This window comes from Carcharodon carcharias, chromosome 17, assembly GCF_017639515.1.
Source record: "Carcharodon carcharias isolate sCarCar2 chromosome 17, sCarCar2.pri, whole genome shotgun sequence".
NCBI classification, from domain to species: Eukaryota; Metazoa; Chordata; class Chondrichthyes; order Lamniformes; family Lamnidae; genus Carcharodon; species Carcharodon carcharias.
The window spans coordinates 30,950,303-30,968,289 of NC_054483.1; the positions used below are offsets into that span (position 1 = coordinate 30,950,303).

Sequence of the window (17,987 nt, forward strand, 5' to 3'; positions counted from 1 at the left end):
GTAGTCATATTTTTGTTGACCGGCACGGACACGATGGGCCAAATGGCCTCCTTCTGTGTTGTAAACGTCTATGAGCCCGTGGGAGTAGTAGAGTGTAGTGGTGAGTCTGGTAGAAATCAGCATGAAGATAGCACCCAGTCAGGACTCTACCCTGTATATATGTATATAATTGTGTTATTAATAATCAGTCATTGTTCAACCATACAAACCTCTAAGCTTCTTTGAGACACTCTACAAGCTTACAACAATCTTGACCTTTAAAGGAGGAGGTGAGTGTTCCAGCATTTAGTTAGGTGTTCATCTTGAACCAGGGCCATGAAATCTGGTTCCTCAGAGTGTTGAAGCCCTTTGCAATGGTATTCACAACAGCTGTTTCACTGAGTTTCAGGTTGCCCAGGAGTCTCTGTTCCACTTTGTAAATAAGGCGCCACTGGCCAAGGATCATTGGTGTGGTGGGAATGTTTGAAAATGTGGCAGGTCAGTGTTGGAATCCCTTCATCATGTAGAAAATGTGGCATTTGGCTTTGCTAGATCTCAGCCAGTGATTGGACGAGCTAGGCCACTGAAGATCCCCAGTCTAGCTACTCCCCTCCTTTCGGACCAGTCCAGGTTGGGTACCTGCAGTCTCTTAGCATTCCCTGTTTCCTCAGAGAATGGCAAATAATTGAGATCTCTCCATCATTCACTGGTTGACCCTGGCACCCTGTGTCAAGATCCATGTTGATCTTTTCCAATCCGTTTGAAGCCACTTTCCTTTCATTCTCATTGGAGGCCTGTTCACATTGTCAACACCAGTCTGTCATATGCCAACACCTTGGTCAGTATTAGTACCAGCTTTGACTCTGCCAACTGAAACCCAGTGACCAGTTCTGTTTTTCACTCTGCTCTGATAGGACTGGTGCGATTTCTCGATTAACAGATCCCTCATCCAGAATTGATATGGCACATTGGCAATACAGCATCTCTCCAAATGAATTAAGAGTGATAATGAAGCTAAAAGTGTTTCATTATAAGGACCAGTTGCATAGACTAGACCTTTATGAACAAGGGAAATACAAGCTTCAGGGGGCAATCTGATCATAGTGTTTAATGCGTTTAAAGGAGTTGATGGGGTCAGAAGAGAAACTCATTCCTTGGGTCAGGGGATGTGGTGTTCAGAACAAGGGGGCATAATATTACAGTTAAGAGCCAGATAATTCAGGGATGATCTCAGGAAACACTTCTTCACACAAAGGGTAGTGGAAATCTGGAACTCTCTCCCCCAATAAAAGCTTTGGAGGCTGAGGTAGGGGATGGGTGGTGAGTGGTGGTGGGGGAGTCAATCACAATTTTCAAAACTAAGATTGACATATGATTGTTAGGTAAGGTATATGAAACCAAGGCAGTTACATGGAGTTAAGATATAGATCCGCCATGGTCTGATTGAATGGTGGAATAGGCTTAAGGGGCTGAATAGACTATTTCTCCTCTTATAATTTGTTCTTCAAAAAAGTCAAGGTAGCAATGCCTGGACAATATTTGGCGAGGCTGGAGGCACATGTTATTCGAGAAATCAGCCGAGACGTGAAAATACATTCCTTGCCTTTCTTAAAGATCAGACAGATTGATGACATAATCCAGTTATGGACCTGACTTGAAGACAAGGCCTTCTGGAACTAATTGATGAATTAAATGCTTTCTGTTTGTCTCCTTTCTCCCTTCCCTTGTCCTGTCTGTCTGCCTCTGGCCTTTCTGTGTAATTATTTCCCTCTCCTTCATGGTATGGAATCCTCAACTGGGCCTCATCCTCGTGCTCTCCTTGGCTGCTGCCTGTCGGTCGGGCAGTCTGGGGTTATGGTTTTCTCTGTGTGACAGTCATCTCCCTCTGCTCCCTGGTCGGGGCCAGTGTGGTGCCATTCATGAGGAAAACCTTTTACAAGCGACTGCTGCTCTACTTCATCGCCCTGGCGATTGGCACTCTCTACTCTAACGCCCTCTTTCAGCTCATCCCAGAGGTATTGTAATTCATCTTAATTCAGTTACTATCAGTGGTGCATGGAGTGTATGCTCAGATTCATGTTCCGTCCAGTTTCATGCTCACTGCAAAGCTGAGCATTTCTCTTTCTGAATTGGCCCACTCCCAACCCTAGTTTCTTGGTCGCGTTCCTAACTTTTCGCTAATCCAATGAGAAGACTAGATGAAAGGCCCATTAAAGCCTGCTTCATCGGCAGCCCATCCACCACCTCCGAAACCCGTGACCTCTACACCTAGAAGGACAAGGACAGCAGATAGTTGGGAACACCACCACCTGGAAGTTCTGCTCCAAGCCACACACCATCCTGACTTGGAAATATATCGCTGCTCCTTCACTGTCGCTAGATCAAAATCCTGGAACTCACTCCCTAACAGCACTCCCCACCTATACCACATAGACAGCAGCAGTTCAAGAAGGGCAGCTCAACACCACCTTCTCAAGGACAATTGGGTATGAGCAATAAATGCTAGCCTGGCCAGCAATATCAAGCCGCAGGCCTACAGCCCTGATGCTGTTGCTGTTGAAAATTTCATGAAATAACTTGGCATCATAGGGACTGGGGCAAGAGGACACTGAGACATGAGTGGAAAGAGTAGGTTTAAGACATGACAGGGAGTCCTGCTTTACAGGTGATAGGTTGACAGCTGGAACGGATTGTCAGGGAGGGAAGTGAGGACTGGAGCCAGCTGTTCAGTTGGTAGGGCCAGACTTCCGGGAGGTTAGGGATCAAATAGGCTCAAGAGCTGTATTCATATCAATCAATCTTTGAAAAGCAAAATGAGCAGAAAAAAAATGACCTTATTTTTAAACAAAGCAGACTTCAGGCAACCAAGTCACATTTTCAAAAGTCTTAGAAGCCTGAGGATCCGAGGTGGAATGATGGTAACTTTACGCAACAAAAGCAGCGGCTGATTCTGGCTGTGTCTCAGGAATATTTACAGAGTTCAGGAGGAAATAGTGACATGGGCAGACACAGAATTGTTGAGGCATGGGAGGAGGCCATTTGGCTGTCGTGTCTGTGCCAGCTCACTGAATGAGCAATGCACCGAGTGCCTAGACACAGAGCAGATCCAACTTAACACCAAGAAATGCAAATGAAATACTTTAGTCGGGGAATTGAGGAGAGACAATTCAAAGGGGGGGGGTGAAGAAACAGAAATCTGGAGTGGCATGACACAACTCTTGAAGGTGGCAAGGTGGCAGGGCAAGGTGTAAAATTGTTTCAGAAGAAACTTCTTTACTCACAGAGTGGTGACATTATGGACCTCATCACCACTGGGAGTGTTGAAACAAATAGTGTAGATGGATTTAAGGGGAAGCAAGACAAACATATGAGGGAGAAGGGAACGAAGGGTTACAGTGGTAGATTTAGATGAGCAAAGACAGTAGGAAGCTTGAGTGGAGCATAAATGCTGGCACGTATGGCTGGGCCAGATGGTCTGTTCCTGTAGTTTTATACCCTATTTTAATTCTGTTAAAAACAAACACGTGGGCTCCTTGGCTTTATTCATAGAGGCATAGAGTAGAAAAGCAAGAAAGTTCTCCTAAACCTTTATTAAACACTGATTGGGTCTCAGATGGAGTATTATGTCCAGTTCAAGAGACTGCACTTTAGGAAGGACGTCAAGGCCTTAGAGAGGATTTATTTGAATGGCACCAGACCTGAGAGACTTCAGTTTCATAGAGAGACTGGAGAAGCTGGGGGTGTTCTGCCTCGAACAGAGAAAGTTAAGAGGATCATTTCTGATTCTGTGACATCCCAATCAATCATCTGATATTTGACCTTTGAGAGACAAGAGAAGGCTAAGCTCCTCTCCATGCACACTAAATGAGGGAGTGGCTTCCCATTATTAACATTCCTGATTGTGTGTTTTTGTTCGTCGTGAATCATCCCAATTTCAGTTGCTCTCTGTGACTGTGAGTGGTTTTGGTTTCCAGGTATGATTGAGATGACTTCAGGTGACTGGTGCAGATCAGGTCGTATTCCCTCTTGTATGTACCTTCAGATTTTATTAAGTTCTCAGCCGAGGTTGCAAGTGAATCCTTTTTCTTATTGATCTATTTGTGTACCTTATTCACTTGAGGAGGAATGTGGGAGAAGCTGTGGCGGGGGGGCCTTCTTTGTCCCATTTTATTCCTACCACCCAATCCCTCTGTTTTCAGGAGAATCTGATTGAAACATGCTCTCTGCCCTATGACCCAGTTGAGACAAAGGATTTGAAGGAAGTGACACTGCAGAAATGCCCAGATTCAGTCATTTTCATTTTAGAATGGTGCTGTTTCCCCCAGTGGGATATAGGCTTTCAGCTGGGCTGTTCCTGCTGGTGTGGCCTGTAAGGCTTTCCCTTACCAACCCCTCCACCCCCTCCATTGAACCTACAGACAGGGGAGGGAGTCAGAAAAGCCCAGACTACTGGTGGCTTTGCACATTGGCTGAGACTCCCAGCCCAACTTGCAGAACATCGTCAAGATTTGGAGAGAAGATGAGCTAAACTAAGCAGCAGAAGTGAGGTCAAGTTGGAGAAATTAAGTCTCTGATGAGGTTTTGAAGATGGAGGCACACTTTGCCATAAATCTGTCCTACTCTGCTGGCTTTCCAGTCAAACCAAGGATTAAGCGGTTGTGAAATTAGGCTTGTCCTCTTTTAAGGTGAGTAGGTTAACACCATCTCTCACTCACCATGTCTCCTGACTAAAATGACCATCTCCTCTCCTTCTGACCCACCCGACCCCCCTCTGACCCATCCCCAAACCCACCCCCTGTCCCCTTGACCCATTTCTCTTTCCCCCTGGCCCATCTCTTTCTCCCCTCAACCCACCTCTCTTGCCCCCTGACCCACCTCTCTTCTCCCGCTGACCCACCTCTTCTCCCGCTGACCCACCTCTCTTCTCCCACTGACCCATCTCCCTTCTCCCCCTGATCAATCCCCCTGAAAGCTGCCGATTGCTTGTCAATATCGCAGCTATTATTTTAACCCTGGAGTACTTGAAACTGGTCCATTTTAAACAGATTGAATTCAGTGGGCTTTGCTCTGGATTGATAGTATTCTGTTCCTGGGTGTATGTGTGTAATGTGTGTGTGTGTGTGTGTGTGTGTGGTGTTTGATGGATAAATGCTGTGTGTTTTCAAATGGCTGATTGTAGTGATGCTGCACTGGTTCCCTTTAACACGATGCTGTGTTCTCCTCACTCAGGCCTTTGGATTTGACCCGAAGGAAGCTGATTATGTATCCAAGTCAGTCGTGCTATTTGGGGGATTCTACCTGTTCTTCTTCACGGAGAAAATCTTGAAAATGGTGCTTAGACCCAAAGATAAGGTAAGGTAGTGATTGGCCTTGTGGAGTGACAGGATGACTGAAGTTGCAGGGCTAATGATTCATCTCCTGAAAACTGCTGCAAACAAAACCAGGGCTGAGAAATGCAAACTGCCCTTTCTCCTTTTGCTTCACTTAGTTGCGGAAGTGTTAAAGACGCAGAAAACCGGTCGAATCGGGCAATAGAAAACAGGAGGTTGTAGATGTTGATGCACAGTTTGGAAAGGCTGGGGACTGATCTCCACCAGCCTCCATTTCGTCACCACATACTGTGTTTAGCTCTGAGACGGTGGGAGTTTCCCACCCGAAATGCGTACCACTTGAGAGCTTTGGGTTTCAGGCTTTGGTGCAATGCTCGTCATCAAGCATCAAGCCTTCCCCACTCCCACTAACAACAGGATCACTGTCATTGGCCTCTTCCCAACCTCCCTCTCATTGACGCTCAGTTTGGGTTCTGCGACGGCCACTCAGCTCCAGAACTAATTAGAGCCCCAAACACGGATAAAATAGCTGAACTCGAGGTGGGGTGAGAGTGACTACCTTAACATCAAGACAGCAGTTGACCAAGTGTGGCATTAAGGAGCCTTAGCCAAATTGGAGTGGATGGGAATCGGGGAAACATCTCCACTGGATGAAGTCGTACCTGGCACAAAGGAAGAAAATGGTTCTGGTTGTTGGAGGTCAAACATCTCAGTCCCAGAACATCACAGTAGGAGTTCCTCAGGGTAGTGTCCTAGGCTCAACCACTTCAGCTGCTTCATCAATGATCTTCCTTCCATCATAAAGTCAGAAGTGGGGAAGTCCATTGATGATTACGCAATGTTCAGCACCATTCATGATTCCTCAGATGCTGAAGCATTCCATGTCTAAATGCAGGAAGACCTGGACAATATCCAGGATTGGGCTGACAAATGGCAAGTAATATTCGTGCCACGTACATGCTACTCATTGACCATCTCCAATAAGAGAGAATCTAACCATCACCCCTTAGCATTCAGTTGCGTTGCCGTCATTGAAACGCTGCACTATCAACATCCTGTGGGCTACCATTGACCAGAAACTGAACTGTACTAGCCATATAAATACTGTGGTTACAAGGTCAGAGCCTAGGAGTCCTGCGGTGAGTAACTCACCTCCTGACTCCCCAAAGACTGTCCAGCATCTACAAGGCACAAGTCAGGAGTGTGATGGAATACTCTCCACTTGCCTGGATGAGCGCAGCAGCAACAATGCTCAAGAAGCTTGATACCATCCAGGACAAAGCAGCCCACTTGATCAGCACCTCATCCAACCACAAACATCCACTCCTTCTACCACCAATGCACAGTTGCAGCACTGTGTACCTTCTACAAGATGCACTGCAGGAACCCACCAAGAGTACTTCAGCAACACCTTACAAACCCATGATCTCTACCATTTAGAACGACAAGGGCAGCAGACACATGGGAACAGCACCACATGGAAGTTCCCCTCTAAGCCACTCACCATCATGATTTGGAAATATAACAACTGATCCTTCACTGTCATTGGGTCAAAATCCTGGAACTCCCTCCCTAACAGCACTGTGGGTGTACCTACACCACATGGACTGCAGTGGTTGAAGAAGTGGCTCACCACCACCTTCTCAAGGGCAATTAAGGATGGGCATTGAAAATGCTGGCCTAGCCAGTGATGCCCACATAAAAAAAACCTTATCCTCCCTTCACCCCACATTCCAGAGGCTCACTGCTCTCTGGGGAAAACAGCACCACCAAACATCACATCTATTCCCAGCTTCCTTTTGCTGAATTAATCCAGAATTCAGAAGAAACTTCCTTATCCAGATTGACGTGAGAATATGGAACACGCTAGCACAGGGAGTGATTGAGGCGAATCATATAGATGAAATTAAGTGGAAGCTGGATAAACACATTAGGGAGATAGATGTTGAGACGATGTTGGTTTCAGAATGGTGTCTCTTAAAGGAGTCTTCGTAGTCTTCAGTAGGTTAACAGCAAGTCTTTATTTTCTACTTGTACATATATACAGTAAAGGGTACAGGCAAGAACCTATCTCCATATCTAGGTCTTTCTACATCTCTCCTCAACATCACACTGACCCTTCGGTCACGTGCCTTCTTACATCATTGTGTGGGCAGTCCTGTACTCAGTCCCACATTAACCCTGTATTTGCCACTCTTATACTACAGAAGGATATGTTGAGATGAAGTAGGGAAGGAGGAGGCTCATGAGTAGTATAAACACCAGCATGTACCAGTGTGGGCCAATAACTCTGTTTCTGTGCTGTTATTTCTGTTTCTACATGTACACAGTTTAAACACATGTTCCTGCTTCTCCATGATCTGTTAAACTGGAGAAATCAATTGAGATACTATCCAGACCTTTCATTGAGTCAGCCTCTATCAGGTCAAAGCTCCAATGTGAATAGACCAAGCTCCCTGGGCCTGTCAAAGTAGCTGAGGAAACTGGGAATCATCCTCATCACCATCTCTTAAACCATTCCAAAGACTCAACCTTCCCCTCCAGTCTCAGGGTTCAACTCTTAGCCCATTTAACAGACACAGCTCAGGGAAAGGTGCAAAAAGCATTGACAAAAATCATTTTCTTCTTATTTAAGCGGGACCTGGATCCAAACCACAGCCAATACAGAGCTCAACAATACGGCAGCAAAAGCGATCAGGAGGACGGAGTGATGGAAAAACTTCAGAATGGAGATCTGAGTCACACACCATCCAGCCATAGTGAGGATGCTGAACAGAGGATTTTCACCGAGGATTCCGCTGAGGGGGAGCCAGCCATTACCGGGGCCTTGTCGGTGCAGGTCAGTATGGAGAGGGAGGAAGGCCACACCTCCCCTTCAACCCTCAGCTGAGGCAGGAAGCAATGTAAAACCTGTACTGAGCCTCGTATACCTACCGGGACAGTGTAGTTAAACCTGTAACGAGACTTGTGTACTGTTGGGACAGTGATGTTTAAACCTGTACCGAGTCTTGTGTACCTGTTGGGACAGTGATGTTAAATCTGTACCAAGCCTTGTGTACCTGCAGGGACAGTGGATGTTAAACCTGTACTGAGCCTCTTGTACCTGTAGGGACAGCGATATTAAACCTGTACCGAGTGTTATGACCAATGCAGTTGGTAAAGTGGAGTTATTTAAAAATCCCAGAGGGAAACTTTAAATAATTGTGATAACGTAATTTTATGTGTTATGCTTGAGATGAGATTCTAAATTCAAGAATCAGAACACCAGTTCTTGAGGTTTTACATTAAACTAAATGAAACATTTTATTAATTTATACAAATTAAACATATACACATGGCTACAAATTACTACTATCATAACTTTTAACAAATTCCCAAACTAATCTCCACTAAGGCAACAACAACCCATAGACTTAACCAGACACCAGGCAAAGCATTTTCACCTTACGAATTCAAAATGAGGTTCCTTTCACTTTGATCTCACATTGCCTCTGCCTGCACACCCAAAAACTGCTTAAGTCATGCCTACCAGCTCCATTGAATGTTATTCCCATTGTAATTACAACCTCTGAACTAAACCCCTTTAATAATAAAACCCCTTTCATAGTACCAATTTTATTAGTAATATATGGCTTTGTAGCTACTAGATAGGTTTCCGCTTTCACCCTGCATCTTGAATGCTCTATTCAAAAAATGCGAATGCACACTATCTCTCTTACATATCAAAACTTATACACATCAAAGCACCCAGACTAGCTGGTTTTAATCCAGTTAAGACACACCCACAGACTAAACCTCTATTTTAAAAGAAAAATCTTTTCCAATAATATTATATACAATAATAGCTCCATGACATCGAGTTTTGTGTAACTGTAGGGACAGCAATGTTAAACCTTTACTGATCCTCGTGTACCTGTATGGACAGCGATGTTAAACCTGTACCAAGCCACGTGTACCTGTAGGAGCACCAATGTTAAACCTGTACTAAGCCTCATGTACCTGTACGGACAGCGATGTTAAACCTGTACTGAGCCTTGTGTACCTGTACTGATCCTCGTGTACCTGTACAGACAGCAATGTTAAACCTGTACTGAGCCTTGTGTACCTGTACTGATCCTCGTGTACCTGTAGAGACAGCAATGTTAAACCTGTACTGAGCCTTGTGTACCTGTACTGATCCTCGTGTACCTGTAAGGACAGCAATGTTAAACCTGTACTGAGCCTCGTGTACCTGTATGGACAGCGACGTTAAACCTGTACTGAGCCCCGTGTACCTGTACGGACAGCGATGTTAAACCTGTGCTTAGCCCCGTGTACCTGTACGGACAGCGATGTTAAACCTGTGCTGAGCCCCATACCTGTACGGACAGCGATGTTAAACCTGTACTGAGCCCCGTGTACCTGTACGGACAGCGATGTTAAACCTGTACTGAGCCCCGTGTACCTGTACGGACAGCGATGTTAAACCTGTACTGAGCCCCGTGTACCTGTACTGAGCCCCGTGTACCTGTACGGACAGCGATGTTAAACCTGTACTGAGCCCCGTGTACCTGTACGGACAGCGATGTTAAACCTGTACTGAGCCCCGTGTACCTGTACTGAGCCCCGTGTACCTGTACGGACAGCGATGTTAAACCTGTACTGAGCCCCGTGTACCTGTACGGACAGCGATGTTAAACCTGTACTGAGCCCCATGTACCTGTACGGACAGCGATGTTAAACCTGTACTGAGCCCCGTGTACCTGTACAGACAGCGATGTTAAACCTGTCTGAGCCCCGTGTACCTGTACGGACAGCAATGTTAAACCTCTAACGACCTCAACTGATTCTCTGGGCTTTTCCAAGATGATCCTGGTACTCGATCAGAAACACTCTGTGCTGGGGTGGTGGATTGGATTTGTGATCGGGGATGGTTTATGTAAAATGCTTCTTTGTTTCTCTCCGCAGGATCTGCAGCAGGCTGCAGGAGGGCCCTGTTACTGGCTGAAGGGGAACCGTTACTCTAACATTGGTACTCTGGCCTGGATGATTACTCTCAGTGATGGACTGCACAACTTTATTGATGGCCTTGCAATCGGAGCTTCCTTCACTGTCTCTGTCTTCCAGGGGATTAGCACCTCCGTGGCAATCCTTTGTGAGGAATTCCCCCATGAGCTCGGTGAGTCTAGTCTTCTCCATCTTGAGAGGGGCGGAGAGTGTAAACTCAGTCTTGGGTTGGGGAGGTCGGGATACCTCCAGGTATCTGCGTGTGGGCAGGGGATGTTGTGACATGACCAATAAGGCAAATGCTGACACATGGAGACAGTGGGCTGATGATCAGGGGGCTGTGCAGCTCATCCTTTTCCCTGGTTCCCTACAACAACCTGTTACTACATCTAACCAGCTCCTGAACAATTAATGATCTTAAAACTCACCCCTAACAACTTAGAATTCTCTTGTTCCTTGCATGTAGTAAAAACATGATGAAAATGGAACCTCATTTGGAGTCTTGTGTCCAGTTCTGGGCACCACACTTTAGGAAGGATGTAGGCATTGGACAGAGTGCAGGGAAGATTTCCAAGAATGGTTCCTGAGATGAGAAACTTCAATTATGATGATAGATTGGAGAGGTTGGGACTGTTTTGCTTGGAGAAGAGAAGGCTGAGAGGAGATTTGATAGAGGTATTCAAAATCATGAGGCGCCTGGACGGAGTAGATAGCGAGAAACTGTTCCCACTCGTGAAAGGATCGAGAAGGAGCGGGGACAGATTTAAAGCAATTGGCAAAAAAGAAAGCAAAAGCGACATGAGGGAAAATGTTTTCACACAGCGAGTGGTTAAGATGTGGAATGGGCTAGCTGAGAGTGTGTTGGAGGTAGATTGAATGGAAGAATTCAAAAGGGAATTAGACAGTTATCTGAAAAGGAAGAATGTGCAGGGTTACAGGGAGAAGGGGGGAATGGCACTGGATAAATTGCTTCTATGGAGAGCTGGCATGGACCAAGCAGCCTCTTGCACTGTAACAATTCTGTAATTTTTGTGAAGCATTGGAAACAATTTGTCACCAAGTCACATATGGAGTTATTAGAGCACATGACCAAAATTTTGGTCAAAGGTGTAGGTTTTCAGGAGCGTCTTAAAGAATCTCAGAATTTTACTGGCACAGAAGGAGACCATTCAGCTCATCATGTCTGCACCAGCTCTCCAAATGAGCATTATGACCTTGTGCCATTGCCTCGCCTTTCCACCCCTGCACATTCTTTCTATTCAAATAATCATCTAATACCCCCTTGAATGCCTCAGTTGAATCTGTCTCCACCACACTTCCAGGCAGTGCATTCCAGACTCAAACCATTCGTTGTGTGAAAAAGTTTTTTTCTCACGTCACATTTGCTTCTTTTGCAAATAACTTTAAATCTGTGCCCTCTCGTTCCTGATCCTGTTACAAGCGGGAGCAGTTTCTCCCTATGTACTCTGTGTAGCCCCTTCATGATTTTGAACATCTCTATAAAATGTTGCCTTTAGCCTTCTCCTCACCAAGGAGAACAGCCCCAACCTCTCCAATCTATCTTCATAGCTGAAGTTTCTCATCCCTAGAACCATTCCTGTAAACCTCTTCTGCATTCTCTCCAATGTGTTCACATCCTTCCTATAATTTGACACCCAGAACTGTACACAATATTCCAACTGAGGCCTAACGAGTGTTTTATATAAATTCAGCATAACCTCCCTGTTCTTGTACTCTATGCCCCTATTAATAAAGCCCAGGATACTGTATGCTTAATTAACTGCTCTCTCCACCTGTCCTGCCACCTTTAATGATCCATACACAAATACACCCAGGTCTTTCTGCTCCTGCTCCCCCCTTCAAAATTTCATCCCTTATTTTATATTGTCTGTCCATGTTCTTCCTACCAAAATGCATCACTTCACACTTCTCCACATTGAACTTCATCTGCCACCCATCTGCCCTCTCCACCAACTTGTCTATGTCCTCTTGAAGTTCCACACTGTCCTCCTTGCAGATTACAACACTCTCAACCTTCATATCATCCACAAACTTTGAAATTGTCTCCTGTACATCAAGGTCTTGATCATTAATATATATCAGGAAAAGCAAGGGTCCCAATACCGACCCCTGGGGAACTCCATTACAAACCTTCCTCCAGCCCGAAAAATATCATTACTCCCTGTTTCCTATTTCTCAACCAATTTTGTATCCGTGTTGCTACTGTCCCTTATATTCCATGAGCAATAACTTTTCTTACAAGTCTGTTGTGTGGCACTGTATCAAATGCTTTTTGATAGTCCATGTACACCACATCAACAGCATTACCCTCATCGACCTTTTCTGTTTCCTCTTCAAAAAAACTCCGCAAGTTAGTTAAACACAATTCCCCCTTTAGAAATCCATGCTGGCTCTTCCTTATAAACCCATATTTTTATATGTGACCACTAATTCTATCCTGAATAATTGTTTCTAGAAGCTTCCCCACCACTGAAGTTAAACTGACTGGTGTGTAATTGCTGGGCTTATTCTTACAACCTTTTTTGAACAAGGGCGTAATGTTTGCAATTCTCCAGTCCTCTGGCACCTCCCCTGAGTCTAGGGAAGACTGAAAGATTATGGTCAGTGCCAAGTGCCCCTGCAATTTCTACTCTCACTTTCTACAATATCCTTGGATGCATCTTGTCTGGTCCCAGAGGAAACTGAGACAGAGAGGAGAGAGTTTAAAGAGAGAATTCCAGAGCTCAGGACCCAGGTAGCTGAAAGCATGGCCACCAATAGTGGAGCAACTAAAATCGTGGATACTCAAGAGGACAGAATGGGAGAAGCACAGAAATAGCCCAGGGGGTTGTGGAGCTGGTGGAGGCTACAGAGATATGGAGGGGCAAGGACCCTCCTTATGTGCAAACAAAATTTAGAACTTTAAAATGGAGGCATTGTTTCATTGGAAACCAATGTAGGTCAGCAACTTCTTCCTCCCACTTCACCTTCCTCTACTCCCCATCTTGTCCTTTATACCACCTGCCTTCCTTCTTCCCCTGCCCTTTTACACTGTGATACTGTGGGAAGAATGCATAACTGAAGCTGATGTCTCTCTCTGCCTCCTTCCCCCTCCCCGCCTCCCTCCCTGCCTCCCTCCCCCTCCCCGCCTCCCTCCTCCTCCCTCTCTCCCTCCACCTCCCTCTTTCTCTCTCCCAGGTGACTTTGTCATCTTGCTCAATGCTGGCATGAGCCTCCAGCAGGCTCTCTTCTTCAACTTCCTGTCAGCCTGCTGCTGCTACCTAGGCCTGGCCTTTGGTATCCTCGCTGGGAGCCACTTCTCTGCCAACTGGATCTTCGCGCTGGCTGGTGGAATGTTCCTCTACATCGCATTGGCTGACATGGTAAGTAATGGGGCCATTTCTGTGCGAAGTTAAGAGTCAACCGCATGTCTGTGGGTCTGGATTCACAGCTAAGGAAGCAGATTTCCTTCCCTGAAGGACATGAGTAAACCTGTTGTGAGTCTGTGGAATTTACTCCTACAGTTGGTCATTGAAGCAGAGATCAGTGCAACATTTAAGAATAGGTCAGATAGGCAGCTGTTTAAAAGGAGGAATATGGGATTAGGGTTGGTATAATGCATTCAGGATAAACACAAAGATGGAATGTATGATCCAGAGGGAATGTTTCTGTCGCGTGGGCCCACAGTATCTATGCATGAGCCGATTTACACAGACCAGAAAACGACTGGCCAAGTCTGTAATTCTGCTGCAGAGACGAATGAAGTACAGGGAAACAGAGCCTTGTGTTTCAGAAGGTTCAGTGAGGTGACCCAATGTTCTGTGATTTCTTGTCTCACCCACTCTCCCATCTCCCTCAACAGTTCCCAGAGATGAACGAGGTGAGCAAAGGAGAGGATGGAGAGGAATCAACCTCATTGTTGGTGTTTGGAATCCAAAATGCAGGCCTGCTGACTGGATTTACAATCATGCTGCTGCTGACCATGTACTCCGGGTCAATCCAAATCGGTTAGACTTCAGGCCTCGTAGGTAATGAACATCCAAAGCCAAGGCAGCTTGCTGTGGAGCCAGTCAAGTTTATCAAATCTCTGAGGGGACACACACACAGTTGTGAACGTTGGCTGACTCATTTATTGCCACAACAAAGGTGGCCTTTCATTTAGGAACCTGCACTTTGCAAAATATAATCTTCTTAGGTTGGTTAGCAACAATTTCATTCCAGCTCACTTACAGTCCAAGAACTTTTTGTCCAGTAAGGTTGAAAACACAAAAGGAGTATCCCTCCAGAATCAGTGTTATGTGGAATTGTCTCGCCTGGACATTAGCCATAAGCATTCCAAGTCTAAAAGAGGGAACAGGAGTAATCTGCACATTCAAAAAGCACTGGGGACAAGGGAGAGGGAGTTGACAATAGTCAGGCTTAAACACAGGCCTCTATCAGAGCTGTGGCTCATATTCAGTTCAACATGTAACATTTTAAAAGTAGTCTGATTCCGCTGACATCTTTGGTGACACACATTGGACAAAGTCTGCTCGCAGTGGAAGTTTTAGACACTGAACTGGGAAAGTTGCAGTTTATCACAGCCTTATCACCATAGCAACAGGATTACCACCCTCCCCCTACCCTCCCTAACTCCCTCAGCCCAGGTTTACCCACCTCCACAATCTGGGTTATGATAAAATGTGCTAACACTAGTGTTATACTTCCTCTCTCAAAGTGACTCCCTGTGGCACTTGATTATCTGAAGAAATTCTGTTGGCTCATCACGTGTAGGGGTTTATTCAATGTATTTTCTCTCTGTCCCCACACTTGCTTATTCACGCAAAGGGGAATGGGATGAAGACCACCCCAGGACGGTCAATGGTCAGTGATAGATCAACAGGAATTACTAACCTAGGAGTGAGTAGCTGAGCAGGGGAGAGGAGGCCATTGTTGAACAGGAACTCTGCTGCTTTCACCCTGGACATAGTCCTTCCAAACATTTCCATTATAAATTCCTGTGTCCACCTGAATAAAACTGCTTTTGTAACTCTGTCACATATTGACACCTCACCTGTCATGGAGCTGCTACGTTGCCACCAATGGTAGTGGGATGTGATTGCAGTGTGATGTTTACATACACTGCTCCCATTATAAATATAGAAACATAGAAAATAGGAGCAGGAGTAAGTCATTCGGTCCTTCGAGCCTGCTCTGTCATTCAATAAGATCTGACCCTTTATCTCAATGCCATACTCCCGGTCTCTCTCCATACCACTTGATGCCTTTAGAGTCTAGAAATCTATCTATTTCCTTCTTAAATATACTCAGTGACTTGGTGTCCATAGCCTCTGTGGTAGGTAGTTCCACAGGTTCATCACCCTCTGAGTGAAGAAGTTTCTCCTCGTCTCAGTCCTATCCTGAGACTGTGACCCTTGTTCTAGACCCCCAACCAGAGGAAATATCATCCCTGCATCCAGTCTGCCCATCCCTGTCAGAATTTTATATGTTTCAATGAGATCCCCTCTCATTCTTCTAAACTCTAGTGAATGCATAACTAGTCAGCCCAATCTCTCCTGATGCGACAATCCTGCCATCCCAGGAATCAGTCTGGTGAACCTTTGGCAAGTATAAACCTTCTTAGGTAAGGAGATCAAAACTGCAGACAATACTCCAGGTGTGGCCTCACCAAGACCCTGTACAGCTGCAGTACGATTTGCTCCTGTACTCAAGTCTTCTTGCAATGAAGGCCTTCTTACAATGTGGGACAGACGAATTTATAATGGAATCGAAAAGGCAGAGTGAAATCTCTCAGGTTAAAATGAGCACAATCTGATGCCAGCCTCGACTCCCTCTGCACCCTCTGACCTGAAGCAGATCTCAATGCCCTGTGTGCAACTCCTCAGTCAGGAGAAATTGATTGAGTGAAGCCAGAGCCAAAATGAGCTGATTGGAATTAACAAGAATAGTCATAAGTTGTGGATGGACTCATTTCTCTCATCTGTCTAAGTCACTGGGCAAGGAGCAGGGCCGGGAGCTGAGCTTTCTCAGGATATCCAGTGAAATGTACCACAACTCTGGTCCCCATCAGCAAAAGCAACTCAAGCAACATGTTGGTAATTGATTGTCCTTATTTAAGGTGCAGATATGATATTGTAAAAAAAAGTGAAAGCATTTGGACATCACTGTTTAATAGTTTTACAATGTATTGTACACAGAGAGTAAATATACTGGTTATATGTTCAATGTAGAGGGAGGTGATATAATGTAGGCACAGAGAACAGTAGGTGATATGGGGAGTGATGCTACATAGCAATTAGCCAGTCTGTGATGCCTTTTTGAAGTGAAAACCTGTTTGCCCTCATGTTTGCCACCTCACCATGTTAGAAGCCAGTCTCTGTCATGTGTGGAAATGACTGAGCAAGCCTGAGTTTAATACACCAAACTGTTCAACATTCCAGTCAACAAGAAACCAAACCCACACCTATACGTGTGCTGTTGGACTGAACCAATTTACGTGGTGCAGTTTGAATTAATTATTTCCAGTCAAGTAGTCAACAGGAATCTTACTGGAACATGTTAAAAGCTGACTTTGGACTTCATTTCAATACAGAACAAGATTTGTTTTTTTGCTAAAGGTCCACTGATAGAGACAGTGGGATTCGAACCCACTTCAGCATCAAAAGATTTTTTTTCTCTTCAATATTTCAACAGCAACACACTTGGTGAGACAAATACCTTAAGGCAGGGAGGGCAATCCCCCTTCTGCCTATCTGTGGTGGGGGAAGGATGGTGTCGTGGATTCTCAGGCCATTCAGCCCTCCATACCCCGAGTAGAGGTTTACCAGAAGGCTGAATCAGGAGGTGGCATTCACCAGAACAACTGCAGCATTGCCAGACAGGCAGATAGATACCAGTGGGACCCACTCACTCTAACCCTCAGTTTACCTGGAACGTTCCCTGGATTCAAACAGTCTTCGCCGGATCGGAGGCTCTGTCAGAATCTGACGTTCAAACACACGGGTCTGATTGCAAAGACTGTTTTGTGTGTCGCGCGATATGCTGTGCGTTCCCAGCGACTTGATACCAAAATGATAAGAATGCTATACTGACAAGGATTATGTTGTAAATTATTAATTATCGAACAAGTTGAATTACGACTTGGAGATTTGAATAAAAGTGAGCTGATTGGTTGACTTGGAATCATTCAATAATACAGCACAGCAGAACATGCCATTTGACCATTCATGCCTGTGTTGGCTCGTTGTAGATCTATTCAACTGGTCCCAATCCCCTGCTCTTTCTCCATAGCTCTGCAGATTCTACTCTTTTGAAATATTTATCCAGTTCCCATTTGAGAGTTCATATTGAATCTGCTTCCACCGCCCTTTCAATCAGCACTTTACAGATCACAACAACTCACTGCATATGAAATAAATCTCATCCTCCTTTGACTATTGTGCCAATCATCTTAAATCTATGTCTATCTGGTTACTGATCCTTCTGCCAGTGGAAACAATTTATGCTTATCTAACCTATCAAAACCCCTCAGAAATCTGTTCACCTCTATTCATCTTTTAATTCTTTCATGGGATGTTAACATCGCTGGCTAGATCAGCATATATTGCCTGTCCCGTATTGCCCTTGAGAAAGTTGTGGTGAGCTGCCTTCTTGAACCTCTCCAGTCCATCCTCACTTAATCTTCTCAGAGGA

At 45.2% G+C, this 17,987-nt stretch overlaps 1 protein-coding gene across 8 annotated transcripts in view; it reads left to right on the top strand.

Moving 5' to 3' along the window:
* Positions 1 to 17,467, top strand: part of slc39a14 (solute carrier family 39 member 14) — a 46,756-nt gene extending 29,289 nt beyond the window's left edge. For 7 of the 8 annotated variants that reach the window (XM_041209943.1, XM_041209942.1, XM_041209939.1 and 4 more), the window contains 6 exons: positions 1,825 to 1,994; positions 5,209 to 5,331; positions 7,945 to 8,148; positions 10,257 to 10,467; positions 13,494 to 13,678; positions 14,158 to 17,467. In XM_041209943.1, the coding sequence (XP_041065877.1) occupies positions 1,825 to 1,994; positions 5,209 to 5,331; positions 7,945 to 8,148; positions 10,257 to 10,467; positions 13,494 to 13,678; positions 14,158 to 14,307 (1,043 nt within the window). In that variant the 3' untranslated portion in view covers positions 14,308 to 17,467. The remainder of the gene's footprint in view (positions 1 to 1,824; positions 1,995 to 5,208; positions 5,332 to 7,944; positions 8,149 to 10,256; positions 10,468 to 13,493; positions 13,679 to 14,157) is intronic. The other variant, XM_041209946.1, reaches the window with a different exon arrangement.
* The last annotated feature ends 520 nt before the right edge of the window (positions 17,468 to 17,987 follow it).